Here is a 14,103-nt window from a genome sequence, read left to right on the forward strand (position 1 = left end):
AATGCTTGTTGAAGTTCAAACATTGACGTACAATAGGGGGCTGTTCAATGTCCAGGGAGAGAAAGTGTGACGTAAATAAAACATTTTCTATTTGAGCATTGTAAAGTCTGTGTCCAGGAGACCCAACAAGGCTTTCTGTGCCAGGCAATGATTAATGACGACCTGCAAGCAAAACGGGACAGCTACGAGTATCGGTCCTGGTTGGCTAGCATGAAGCAATATCTGGGAAATGTTTTTTCAGTAACAGTGTTTGACAGCCTGTGATAAGGTTTGGGGTTAGACCGAATGAGGGTTGGTGCTGAGTGAAGGACAGGACTGTTTATCAGCAGCATGTTGACTGCAGTGCGTCTAGCCTTTTGCAAAACAGCATTCTGACCCCATGGAACTCCACCATTCACATTCAGTGTAGATTCACAGCTGTGGATTAAGAAATCTACTGGAGCACATTCCTTACCAGCCTAAATCAAACTGGTACATCAGTATGTGCAAGTGAAGAAGGTTTGATGTGTACACGTGGGACAAAGTGTTCCTTTGTTTTAAGACACTGTCTCATATGATGTGGCAGAATATAAAAGTACAATGTTTTCTTTACTTTGTAATATTATGCTGTGATTTTATTGCTGTTAGGAAAGAATTGTTTTCCTTGAGGTTAAAATACAGGTAAAATTAAAAAATATATTAAAATAACTATGGCCAATGCCAGCTGGCCTCACCTTTGCCGGCTCCCAATGGAGGAAAGTCAGTGACATAACTACATCACAGGACCCTGCGTAACAAGTTTCAATACCAATAAGGGCTCTCTTAAAATATAATTTAAAGTATTTTAACAAGGTCTAAAAGTCCTACTGCCTGTTCTTATCGCTATCATTACGCTGAAACTAAAAATATTATCACTTGCCCCAAAGGAGCTAATATAGAAGCCGAAAAGCTAAATCTATCTATCATACTGAACACAGGCGTGTTGGGCCAATAAGCGAAAAGATATTGGTTTGTGTCAGTAAGCAAAAGGTCACCGGTTCTAACACCCAAGTCAGCAAGTTGAAAAACTCAGTTTTTTCTGTTCCTGACGGGAGGGCAACTCCCACTCAACCCAGTCAAGAGTCTTCTGTCCCGCCACAATGGTGGACCCAGCTTCCCCTTGAAGGTAGGTTAGCACAGTCCCTGCCCATTTTCAAATGTTTTTCTTAATGTAAATAGATAGTATCATATTTCATACTGTATATATTACAGCAATGTACTTTATATACAGCATCACTATTTAGGGTGGCCGGTAACAGCCTTCCATAATAAACTGGGGCTAAGATACTTTAAATCATAGCTTTACTTCACGTTAAATCATAGGGTAATTTAAGCTATAAGATCCGTGTGGGTGTGGTATATTCCATTTGAATACTGGTGGATGTCCTGCATAGGCAGGCTACTGTTTACCAGTTGGTTTAGGCAGACAGACAGGCTTGAAGGCAGGCAGACAGCTGTGGTCCGTTCAACTCGCTCTTTAAATATAGACATCCAACCGGTAAGCAACGCACGTGTTTGTACATTTGAAAAAAAATGAAAGAATCAATCAATTTATCAGGGACCTTTGGGATTGTGATTGTAAACCTTCCACACGTTTTAAAAGGTTTGAGGTTACTTTTTGAAAACCTATTTATCAAATAAAAGGGCTCCCTCTACTGGCGACAGGCGTAATTAGAGTGAATCCTACCCTCTAAATTCAGCGTACGTCAGTACGGTCAGTCAGATGATTCAGTGTTTGTGTTTGAGGAATGCGGGTTGAGCGGTACCCACTGCTGCACGAGCTGTATTTAGAAACACCACCGCATCGGACAGACGTGCTGTAGGTACTGTCCCATTTCTTATCGTCTTCCTCTGGTGTTTATTGAAAGGTATTTCTCATGTACAGTATGATTTTCAAACCCATGTGAATGGGTGGTGGAGACAGCTAGGGTTGTATTACCACCACCATCATGTTCCCAGCCCGATAGGCACACAGTACGTCATTTAAAATGGCGCCAAGATTAAGTTCAGAGGGCCACGGAGTCTGTCAAAACGTTTCATATCAACATAATACTGATTATATACCTCAAATTCGCTAACTTACAGAATAAATGCCGTGTGCAGTGGGTGGAAAGCTGTGTTAGTGATAGGTACCATACAGCTTTACTAAGTTCGTTGAATGTGAATGTAGTAAGTTAGCCATCCTAGCTAATGCTAACGTTACGTGGCTTCTGCTTCAATCAGATAAGTAGGTAGTCAGTTAGCTTAGCTAGGAGCTACAGTGTTTACTGTATGAGTGCGAACTAGCGATATAGGTTACTGAACCTAGTTATTTACAGTACGTCAGGCAGGGTCTTATAGTGATAACGTTTCATCCTCTTGACTGCTCGTATAGCTAGCTAGTAAGCCACTTAGGTCTTTATTGCACGTTTTTGTCGCAGGTCAGACAAACACGGTTGTGCTTGCTCGGTCAACATGAGATATAATATATCTGCCAATACGTTTGTTGTGTTTCAAGGTTGTTAACGTTGGTTGTTAACGTAGTTTGGACCGTAAGGTGGTTTATTGTAGCTAGCTGAATCATGCTCAGTTCAAATGTTGCCGTGAGGTCATTGTGACGTAGACAATTACTTTATCGCTTGATGGGAAAGTAGAACACATTCGGTTTCGCTGGTCACTACTAGCCAGAAGGCTTACTAATAAATGAGTGACTAGCACTTCATTGAGATGTTTTAGTTGAGGGCAGCGGTGGAGGTGACAATCTTATAACTCTCCAAGTAAGATACATATTTTGATTCTTCATTATTTGAATCTAACAAACTGCCATACCAGTGTGCGACTGTGATTGTGATTGGCAGAGGAGAAGGACTCATTGATCTGTATTGATTATCAAAATTCAGCTGATGATGGCTACATCTGCAATGGCAGTGGCTGGGTATGTTTACAAATCTCCTCTTTTCAATTCACACTTCTCAGCCTCACCAAGACCGACCATGAAGAGAAGCCGGCATCCAAGCAGCAGTGAAGACTCAGATCATGGAAGTAAGCATTCTCAGCCCTGACTGTAACTAATATTCCCACTACTAACCCCTATCCCACACTTCCTAAAGGCTTAGTTGTGCCATAAACACAGTTATAATGGAATTAAACTGTATAAGTGGTCAATGCACCACCTTATTAGGTCATTTTGCATAACGACCTCAGACTACCTGTACCCCTTACTAGTTTCTATAAAACATACCGGTGATTTCTGTGTCTGGAGCTGTTCAGTTGGGCTTATTTGCTTGACTTGGTCTTCAGGAAAGAGCCAGAGACATCAGGCTCAGAAAAGGACCATCTCCATAGGGCGAGAGAAGCCGAATAGGGTTAGACAGCACTACTGGACATTTAAAGATGGGTTGGCAGGTCAGGCAGGACAGATTGAACTGAACCAGCAGGCTCCATACATTTCACATGACTATGTAAAGGCTTAGTGCTTCAGAAACAAGGCTATGTTAAGGCCTAGTGGATGATTTCGATGACAATTTCGAGGGGATGACATACTTATTGAGAATTAAGATGGCATGAATCTTTTGTCCCTAAGGTAACTCCACTTCCTGGTCCCAACATTCTCAACCCAGGAGAGCCAATGGGAAGAAGCCCTCAGAGGTATGTCAGTTCACCCCATCCGTCCACCCCCCAACCTAATGCTGTTATAGCCTGTCAGTCTACAGTGTGTCTTGTTCATGTTGCAGGTGTTCCGGACAGATTTCATCACAGCCATGAAGCTACATGACACATACCAGTTGAATCCAGAGGACTACTGTGTCCTGGTGGACCCCTGGAGACAGGAGTGGGAAAAGGGTGTCCAGGTCCCTGTCAGCCCAGACACCATCCCTCAGCCAGTGGCCCGGTAGGAGAACACCCAGGCTATAGCTTGTTATACCACCAATCGCCCCCATGCTATAACCTGGTAGAACACCAATCATCTCCCAGGTTATAGCCTGGTAGAACACCAATCATCTCCCAGGTTGTAGCCTGGTAGAACACCAATCATCTCCCAGGTTGTAGCCTGGTAGAACACACACCACGCCCAAGGCTGTAGCCTGGTAGAACACACACCACGCCCAAGGCTGCAATTTGTCAATAACTTAAGCCCTTGCCAAATATGTTGATTATATTTATTTTCCCTGAGCAGTTGTGATCATTTTGTAGCCTTGTGCTCTTAAATATCCACATGGTACAGACAGTATAACTGGTCTGCTTTTGAAGCGTGGTTCCTTTATGGGTTTCTTCCTTGGCTCTGAGTTTTTAATTGCCTCTGTGCTTTGCTTGTTGGGTGTCTATATACAAAGTTTGGAACTATTGATGGGTCTCTTGAGGTCTCTTAAATGTGTCTTAAAATGAATGTGATCGATTGCAGAATCATGGCTGAGAAGGGGACAGAGGTCATGTTCTCTAGGCCCAAGAAGTTGATTCGTTCTGGGGGTTCTGAGTCGCTGGGTTATGTGGCCATCCAGACGCTGGCTGAGGGGACATGTCGCTACGACCTCAACGAGACTGACGTGGCCTGGCTGGAACTCGTCAACCACCAGTTCACTCAGATGGGTAAGCATTAGAACCATGGTTCAGTGTGGGGTTGTTTGGGTATGTGGGGTTAGACGTGTTCTCTTCACACGAGTCCCAGTTCTAACTTTGCTGGTATGTAACTAAGTGTAAGCTTTTGAAATTATAAATATTTTTTGGGGCCAGTGTTTTATTTTGTCTGTTCACTAGGCATGGCTGTTCTGAATGAGACGACCGTGGAGAGGGATTTGCGGTCAGATGTTCAGGACAGACTGTAATATAATATTGTATTCATTGTGGACCTGTTGGTTAGGCATGGATCTGCTCAATGAGGCCACCATGGAGAGAGTGATGGAGGAGTTTGAGCGCCGTTGCTACGACGGAATGAGCCACGCCATGGCAACAGAGGAGGGGCTTGGCATCGAGTACGACGAAGACGTCGTGTGTGACGTCTGTCGGTCACCTGACAGCGAGGACAACAACGAGATGGTTTTCTGTGACAAGTGCAACATTTGTGTTCACCAGGTGTGTATGTTCCTGTAATTCAGACCGCAGGATCAACTCCGCATCGAGCGCTGGTGATTTTACTAGTGAAATCCGATGATGTGGCCCCTTTGGGACCGGAATGGAAGTGAAATTCTAGCTAGGGGCTTCCATGTATAGCTGCCACATTGGTGGTAAGACAGTGGAATAAGGCGTGTTAAATGTGCATTGTGGGTTCCAGGCGTGCTATGGGATCCTGAAGGTGCCGGAGGGGAGCTGGCTGTGTCGACCCTGTGCTCTCGGCATCACGCCCAAATGCCATCTTTGCCCCAAGAAGGGCGGGGCTATGAAGCCCACCCGGAGCGGAACCAAATGGGTCCACGTCAGCTGTGCCCTGTGGATCCCTGAGGTGATGACCTCTGACCCTAAAACCTGCTCATAGTGTGGCTCCTAACGAAACATAATTTAACAATTTTTTCATTTAATGACATCAAAGGGATTTTCTATTTTTTTGCCTTGTTTTGTATTTATGAAGAAAAGCTGTAGTAGGCCCAAGTCTTGGTTTAGAAAATGCTGATTTCCAAAAGGTAGTCTTACACCTTCTGTCTCTCTCTCCCTCTCGTATGCGGGTCTGTATGTGGTGTGTAGGTGAGCATTGGCAACCCAGAGAAGATGGAGCCTATAACCAACATGTCCCAGATCCCCAGTAACAGATGGGCTCTAACCTGCTGCCTCTGCAAAGATGTCACAGGGGCCTGTATACAGGTACACGCACACACACACCTGATACACGTTTATACACAGTTACCTGATACACAAACACACCTAATACACGTGTGCGTGCGTGCGTGCGTGCGCACTCTAGATATATGCATTTATACATCCGGTTGCGTATATACACAAACAGTTTCCAGTGTTGTAGTTACCTAAGACATCCTCTGTTTTCCCGCAGTGTTCAGCCAAGAGCTGTCGGACAGCGTTCCACGTGAGCTGTGCCCTGCAGAGCAGTCTGGAGATGAACACCATCCTCACGGAGCAAGACGAGGTCAAGTTCAAAGCCTTCTGCCCTGAGCACTCTGGTCTGGAGGGTGGCGAGGAGGAGCCGGAGGGGGACCGGCACAAGAAGGGGAAGAGGAGAGGAAGAGTCCGAGGCGATGAAGTTGCACCCCTCCACACACCAACCACCTCACCTGGCCCTGTCCCCGACTCCCAGGGGCAGAGCAGAATGAATCAGGATGTGAACCTCCGTCAGGTCAAACTACAGCAGCTGGAAGAGGAGTTCTACCAGTTTGTTGACGTCACAGAAGTAGCCAATCACCTACAGTATTCCCCGGAGACTGTGGACTTTCTGTACCAGTACTGGAAGTTGAAACGCCGAGCCAATCACAACCAGCCACTCCTCACACCCCAGAAGGAGGAGGAGGACAGCCTGGCGAGACGGGAGCATGACGTCCTCCTGCGCCGCCTGCAGCTATTCACTCACCTCCGGCAGGATCTGGAGAGGGTAGGTTCTACTTCCTGTTACCCTCGGCGGGGGCTCGGGGTGCCACACCTCCCCGGGCTGCCCGTCCCAGGCAGCCGGCGCTGGCTATTGGCTGCTGCTTCCTGTTGCAGACGGGTGGAGCCTATCAGCAACAGGAGCTACCAGTGAAGGGAATGTCTTTAACCATTGCCCTCCCCCTGATAGTAGTAGCGAACGTTTTAATAAAACCGGAGTGCATATTTTAAAGGCTTGGCTGCGGCCTGTGTACTTGTCTGAAGTAGTCACCAGTATTTCGTTACATGGATTTTATTTCATTTCTTATTTAACTGTGTATAGCCTTTGATCTCAACAGAAGCAAGATTTCTGAAAAACATGCTGCCAGTTAGTGCTGCTGTTTTAATATTTGGAATACAGTGAGACTTCTATCATTGTCAGTTGCTCATACCGGTCTAGTTGTACAACACCATCTGAACGTTCAGTTATTGAGGTAACTTTTCTTATTCAAGACTTACACCAGAACGGATGTGTCAATACAATATTTCAGATAAACAGGCCAGGGACATTACTTTACACATTTTTTATGTAAATACAGCACAATACAAAGCATCACTTGTGTGTTCTGACATGGATATGACCGCCTCAGACAGAGAAGGGTAGAAGGGGCTTAGGGTTTTGAGTCAAACCTATTAAGCATGGTTCAATTTAACTACATTGGTGTCCGCTGCTGGACAGAGAAATCCTTCATGCAACCTCACACGGCCATAATGTTTGAGTCTTGGTTTTGAGGTTCTGATATGCAGAGATAATATGGACCAAATTTGGTACTGATGGATCCGGTGGTTCTGGCAAAGACCAATTAAAACAACGATGTTTTAAAAGTAGTTAATGTCATTGTCAGGTATCCAAGATTATTGCAAGATTTGGTAGAATCTTGAAGAATAGTGGACATCAAAAGGGAGAGCTTAAAGTATTTCCTTGATGGTGGCTCAATGGTTCCAAAACGTGAACCCTGCTTTCTTTTTTTATTATTATTATTATTATTATTATTATTATTTTCTGACATTGTTTGTTATCCATTTGTGTATAAACTGTGATTGCGTCACCTGTTTTTTATTTTTCTCCAAGGTGCGTAACCTGACTTACATGGTGACACGGAGAGAGAAGATTAAGAGGACCCTGTGGCGTGTCCAAGAACAGATCTTCACACGCCATGTTCTCCTGCTCGACCAGGAGATGATCACGGGTATGTAGGATATGTAAACACAAATGGTGGACATTGATAGGTCGTGGTTAGAACATGATGGTCATTGATAGGTCGTGGTTAGAACATGATGGTCATTGATTTACTGAGGTTAGTCCAAGAGACGACAACTGTACTTCATGGTTGTTGGTGGTTAAGGTCATTTCGCAACAGACTCACTCCTGTAAAGGAGGTAGAACGCTGTAATGTGTAAATGTGGATTGTTTTCCTTCTTTAGACAGATCTGCTGAAGGTCCAGTTGTGTTAATGTGTGTGTGTGTGTGTGTGTTGCTGTAGGTGTGTCTTCAACAGGCTGTCTGAATGATAGCGTGTCTCTCAGCTTGGTGTCCTCTCCAGGGACTGTGTGGGGTTTTAGTGGCCTGAAGACCAGGAAGAGAGACCGGGGGAGAGGGGGGCACCGGAGAGGAGTTCTACATCTACCACATTACCTAAATGAGGGGGCAACACAAACCAAGCTGAAAGCAGAGTCCAGTGATACAGATAGACACACCAAACTGAAAACCAAGTCCAGGGAGAAAGACAGACACCCCAAAGTAAAAACGGAGGCCAAGGAGAAAGAAAGACACAACAAAATGAATACCGACAGAGATGGGGACAGCAGTACCAGACTAGTGGCCAACGAGGGGGAGGGTCTTACCCAACCAGGGTCTGGTGCAGAAGTGGGTCGTACCCGACTAGGGGGCATCGAAGGAGAGGTCCGTACCCGACTAGGGGCCAGCGAGGGAGAGGGCTGTACCCAACTAGGTGTTAAAGAGGGAGAGGGCCTAATCAGATTAGGGAATAGCGAGGGAGAGGGTCGTACCCGACTAGGGGCCAGCGAGGGAGAGGGCTGTACCCAACTAGGGCTCGGAGAGGGTCATACCCGACTAGGTGTTAAAGAGGGAGAGGGCCTAATCAGATTAGGGAATAGCGAGGGAGTGGGCCGTACCCGACTAGGGGCCAGCGAGGGAGAGGGCCGTACCCGACTAGGGGCCAGCGAGGGAGAGGGCCGTACCCGACTAGGGGCCAGCGAGGGAGAGGGCCGTACCCGACTAGGGGCCAGCGAGGGAGAGGGCCGTACCCGACTAGGGGCCAGCGAGGGAGAGGGCCGTACCCGACTAGGGGCCAGCGAGGGAGAGGGCCGTACCCGACTAGGGGCCAGCGAGGGAGAGGGCCGTACCCGACTAGGGTTTAAAGAGGCACAGAGCCGTACCCGACTAGGGTTTAAAGAGGCACAGAGCCGTACCCGACTAGGGGCCAGCGAGGGAGAGGGCCGTACCCGACTAGGGTTTAAAGAGGCAGAGGGCCGTACCCGACTAGGGGCCAGCGAGGGAGAGGGCCGTACCCGACTAGGGGTTAAAGAGGGAGAGGTCCGTACCCGACTAGGGAATAGTGAGGGAGAGGGTCGTACCCGACGAGGGGCCAGCGAGGGAGAGGCCCGTACCCGACTAGGGGCCAGCGAGGGAGAGGCCCGTACCCGACGAGGGGTTAAAGAGGGAGAGGTCCGTACCCAACTGGGGGCCAGTGAGGGAGAGGGTCGTACCCGACTAGGGGCCAGCGAAGGAGTGGGCCATACCCGACTAGGGGCCAGCGAGGGAGAGGGCCGTACCCGACTAGGGGGTAGGAGGAGCCTTAGGGAGCCAGGACCAGGCAGCACGTTCCCTGACCCTGGGCAGCCAGAAAACCGAACAGGAATTGAGGAGAAGCCGGGAACCGAGGTCAAGAAAATGAGGGACAGGGGGAGTGGAGTGGAGTGCTCTTCTGTTAAAACCAAAAATAGACTCAAATTCAGGAAAAGTGAGAAAGCAGCCAATATGGTTCGAGTTACTGATCATGTGACCAGTGCTACGATTAAGGTTAGTGATCGTGTGACAAGTGCTAGGGTTAAGGTTAGTAATCATGTGACCAGTACTACAGTTAAGGTTACTGAGGTGACTGATGCTATAGCTAAGGTTAGTGATCATGTGACTGAGGCCAGGGCTAAGGTTAGTAATCATGTGACTGATGCCATAGCTAAGGTTAGTGATCATGTGACTGAGGCCAGGGCTAAGGTTAGTGATCATGTGACTGATGCTAGGGTTAAGGTCAGTGATCATGTGACTGATGCTAGGGTTAAGGCTATTGATCATGTGACTGGAGGTAAACCAACCAACAGAATGAGTGAAGCTAGAGTTAGGTTAACACGGGTCAAGGTTCATAATGTGAGCGATGCCAGGGTGAGGTTAACAAGGGTGAAGGTCAGTGACCATCTGACTGAAGTGAAGGATAGGAAGGAGAGGCCCAGCAGCAAAGATGACAGCCAGTCAGCCCCCGGAGACACTCCTGTCTCCATGACAACCAAACCCAACGGCTGGCTGTCCAGTGGTCCCACTGTCAGCCATCTTAAAAACTGGGGTAAGTTCCGAATACCCAAGAGAAAAGAGAGCCATAAGGAGGAGTCCTCTCACCCGTACGGCCCGCCCCGCAAGCCCCCTAACGCCCCGAACCGCAGGCCACTGCACAAGACTCCACCCAACACCAGTGAGCCATCTTATCCCAGAACACGACTCCGCACCGGGACAGAGACTGATGGGTACATTTCCCCTAAGTCTAAAGCTCTGCCCACTGGGCCAGGCATGGAGGTGTGTCTGAAGAGATGCCACACCCACAAGCTGAGTGACGGGGCCTACGGCTCTGACATCATCCACCAGGGGGTTCTAGCCTCCTGATGGCATCGTAATGGTGTCATCCTCAGATACCCACTTGAAACCAGCGGCACCATGTTTATAGAGAACTAAGCTAGTCGTTGGTTGCTTTTTGTATTTTATTTTTTCATAATCAATGAGATGCCTAAATTTATAGAACTGATATCTTATTTATTTTTTATTTGATTTGTAAAGTTGTATATATTTCCAATTCTGTTGAACAACTTTTTGTTCTGTTCCTAAGGTGTTATTTTTCAGTGAATGAGAATGTATTATGACCACTATCTCTAGAGATGCTGGAAGCCTCAACAAAATCACTCCTGATTGGTTGTTGTTGCAGCATAAGCCATGAATTAAATTTGTTGTTTGGATATTACAGCACTTGCAAGAATTGTGTGTATTCAGAATGGTAAGGTATTGTTGAGATTGAAACAAATTGAAATGTTTGTAAATTCAACATGAAATTATGAAAAAAAAAAACACTGGAAGTAAGAACCAGCCATCTACATACTGATGTGCTTCCCAGCAGTGAAACCAGAGGGTGGGGCAGTGAAGAAGTAAATTCTGTCTCTAGTGTGTTTGCCAACTCATAGAAGTAGACTGCTTAAAAATGGAGATGAACTCAATGGCGCTGCCTGTGCACAAGTCTCACTTGGATGAATGTGAAAGTAAAGAATCTTTAAATTCTCTCAAGTGGCGTTTATACTTGATTGTAAGATGCATTAGCTGTCTTGATCTTGTCCAAATTTTCTGACCAGTTGAAATCTTGGAACTAGAAGGTTCCAACTGATATTTTGGTTAAACATTGGTAATTCCCATAAAGTTGCTCTTTATGTGGTCCTTCACTTGAAAAACCTAATAAAATGCAAGAAAGTTCTAAGCAAATACCTTTGAACTTGGTGTAGTAATGTGCTATCAGAAATCCACCGAAGCATGGTGCTTGAGTTGTGAAGAGGGTAGATGTCACAACATTGTTTTCAAGCACGTGACTAGAAACGTTATTTCAACACCAGACATTCACAAGATAGAACCTTACGATTCCAAGTCCTCGATTAGTCATGTCACAGGTTATTGGCCTCTAGCAATTACTTGAATTTCTTTCACTTTTTCAGAAGAATGTCCATAATGTGAACTCTTCATGGTAAATACTGGTTCCATTATGAATGTTTTATCACAAACATCCACAAAAAAGCGTATTCTGTGAGAATTGCCCTTGACTAAATATTTCCGCCTCTTGTCTGAAAGATCTTGGTACTTGGTGGAGTTTTATGATGCTGTAGACCTTAACAAGAGCCCAAGAAATAAGGGAGATTATTCAGGCCCATACCATCAAAGAGCCACCACCATGTTTGACCAGTCTGGTAACAGTTGTAGGTTTTCATACAGTACTGAAGTCCAGTGTGGTAGTAGTTTTAGGTTTAGGTCGTTTTAAGTACCTAAACTGGTCTGGTAGTAGTTGTAGGCTTGTGCATTTTTTTTTTACACTGAACAAAATTCTAAATGCAACACTTGTTTTTGCCCACATTTATCATGCGCTGAACTGAAAGATATAAGACTTTCTCTATGTACACAAAAGGCCTATTTCAAATATTGTTCACACGTCCGTCTAAATCTGTATTAGTGAGCACTTTGCCGAGATAATCCATCCTCCTCACAGGTGTGGCATATCAAGATGCTGATTAGACAGCATGATTATTGCACAGGTGTGCCTTAGGTTGGCCACAATAAAAGGCCACTCTAAGATGTGCAGACACGACACCATACATGCTGTCTGCCATCTGCCCTGCAGAGTGAAAACCGCATGAAAAGAACACCTCTCTCAAATCCCAGACCCCATCGAACGTGAGAGCATTTGCCCACTCAAGTAGGTTGCGATGACGAACTGCAGTCAGGTCGAGACCCAGATGAGGACGACAAGCATGCAGATGAGCTTCCCTGAGACGGTTTTTGACAGTTTGTGCAGACATTCTTTGGTTATGCAAACCAATTGTTGCAGCAGCTGTCCAGGTGGCTTGTCTCAGATGGTCTTGGAGGTGAAGATGTACATGTGGTCTGCAGTTGTGACTGCCAAATTCTCTGAAACACCTTTGGAGACGGATTATGGTAGAGAAATGAATTTCGCGGGCAAGAGCTCTGGTGGACATTCCTGCAGTCAGTATGCCAATTGCACACTCCCTCAAAACTTGCAACATCTGTGGCATTGTGCTGTGTGATGGAACTGCACATTTTAGAGGGGCCTTTTATTGTGGCCAGCCTAAGGCACACCTGTGCAATAATCATGCTGTCCAATCAGCATCTTGATATGCCACACCTGTGAGGTGGATGGATTATCTTGGCAAAGGAGAAGTGCTAACTAACACAGATTTTTGAACAATATTTGAGAGAAATTGCCTTTTTGTGTACATAGAGAAAGTCTTAGATCTTTGAGTTCAGCTCATGATAAATGGGGGCAACAACAAAAGTGTTGCATTTATAATTTTGTTCAGTGTAGATACCATATGCCTATTTGAAGTTAGCATAGCATCTGACAACGCACTGAATATAGAGGGTTGAGGTTAACGCCACTTATCTAATATTCTGAACGTATTCAAATAAGCAGATACAGAACATAAATCTATCCAAAGAGGAACAGGCAGAACGTTGACAGCTAGCCATTCCACTGGACAGCCAATATTCGGTGAACATAGAACAACCTGAACCTTATAACATTGTCTCCCGATTCTCATTTTTTTCCAATAATGTCTTTAGACTGATGTGCTAACTCACTTACCAATATTTGGGCAAAATAGAAGAATTTAGCTGCCTTATGTAAATGCTGATGGAGTTCGGACAGTTCAATTTCAGCATCAACACTTTGTGTCACTAAAGTCCAGTTTACAACTTGTTTTAATGTGTTCCTGTTGTCAATCAATCAAATGTATTTATAAAGCCCTTTTTACAACAGCAGTTGTCACAAAGTGCTTTTACAGAGACACCCGGCCTTAAACCCCAAGGAGCAAACAACAGTAGTGTTGAATTTCAGTAGCTAGGAAAAACTCCCTAAGAAGGCCGAATTTTAGGAAGAAACCTAGAGAGGACCCAGGCTCAGAGGGGTGACCAGTCCTGATCTTGTCCAAATTTGGGTGGTGCCTGCATTTTGTATAGATTGTTAAAAACTGTATTTGTGATTAGATTATTATCATAACTGAAATGCAAAGAGACATTATAAAAAAATCATCACATTTTTTATATTTGTTTCCTCTTTCGACTTTGGTCAAGTCTGTTTTTTTTTTTTTTGAAAAGATCTGATTTGGTTGGTCAAAAATATCGTACGGTTACATATGCCAGGGGACGTTTGCGTCAGGTGTTAAGAGCTGTAGGCATGTCATAGGGCCAGACAGTTTTGAAGGAAATCGTTTTGTACACCAATAAACTCGCTATAACCTAAATTCTGTGAGTATTTGAAGAATAATTGGAGTTAACGGAGTAACCTATTTGGATAGGTGTTTGGGAGGTTGCGTCCGCGGCACAATCCTGTCAGCTTCCCGGCGTCGCAATATTTACGCCAACATTAGTACATTATTAACCTTTAATTTGAGTAATTATTTGACAATACCTCCACTGATTTAAAATGTATTTGCCGACTAGGTTTTCATCGGGACCAATACACATGTAGCCTTAATAGGTGTGTT

The 14,103-nt window shown here is 45.4% G+C and overlaps 1 protein-coding gene across 7 annotated transcripts; it reads left to right on the forward strand.

The window, feature by feature from the left end:
• Positions 1-1,497: 1,497 nt before the first annotated feature.
• On the forward strand, positions 1,498-10,808 carry jade1 (jade family PHD finger 1). Of its 7 annotated transcripts, none has more exons than XM_034297546.1 (12): positions 1,689-1,841; positions 2,974-3,039; positions 3,581-3,645; positions 3,732-3,889; positions 4,400-4,584; positions 4,856-5,067; positions 5,267-5,434; positions 5,674-5,790; positions 5,978-6,529; positions 7,634-7,751; positions 8,046-8,947; positions 9,047-10,808. In XM_034297546.1, exons 2-12 carry the CDS (start codon positions 2,991-2,993, stop codon positions 10,454-10,456), a joined length of 3,936 nt encoding a protein of 1,311 aa, XP_034153437.1. In that variant the 5' UTR covers positions 1,689-1,841; positions 2,974-2,990; the 3' UTR covers positions 10,457-10,808. The 7 variants fall into 7 exon arrangements, with proteins under 7 accessions (XP_012992976.3, XP_034153437.1, XP_034153436.1 ...); XM_034297545.1 differs by having other exon boundaries at positions 8,046-8,937; positions 9,004-10,808; XM_013137522.4 differs by lacking the exon at positions 1,689-1,841 and adding an exon at positions 1,498-1,516 and having other exon boundaries at positions 8,046-10,808.
• Positions 10,809-14,103: the final 3,295 nt, after the last annotated feature.

The sequence above is a fragment of the Esox lucius genome, chromosome 15 (assembly GCF_011004845.1).
Source record: "Esox lucius isolate fEsoLuc1 chromosome 15, fEsoLuc1.pri, whole genome shotgun sequence".
Classification (NCBI taxonomy): domain Eukaryota; kingdom Metazoa; phylum Chordata; class Actinopteri; order Esociformes; family Esocidae; genus Esox; species Esox lucius.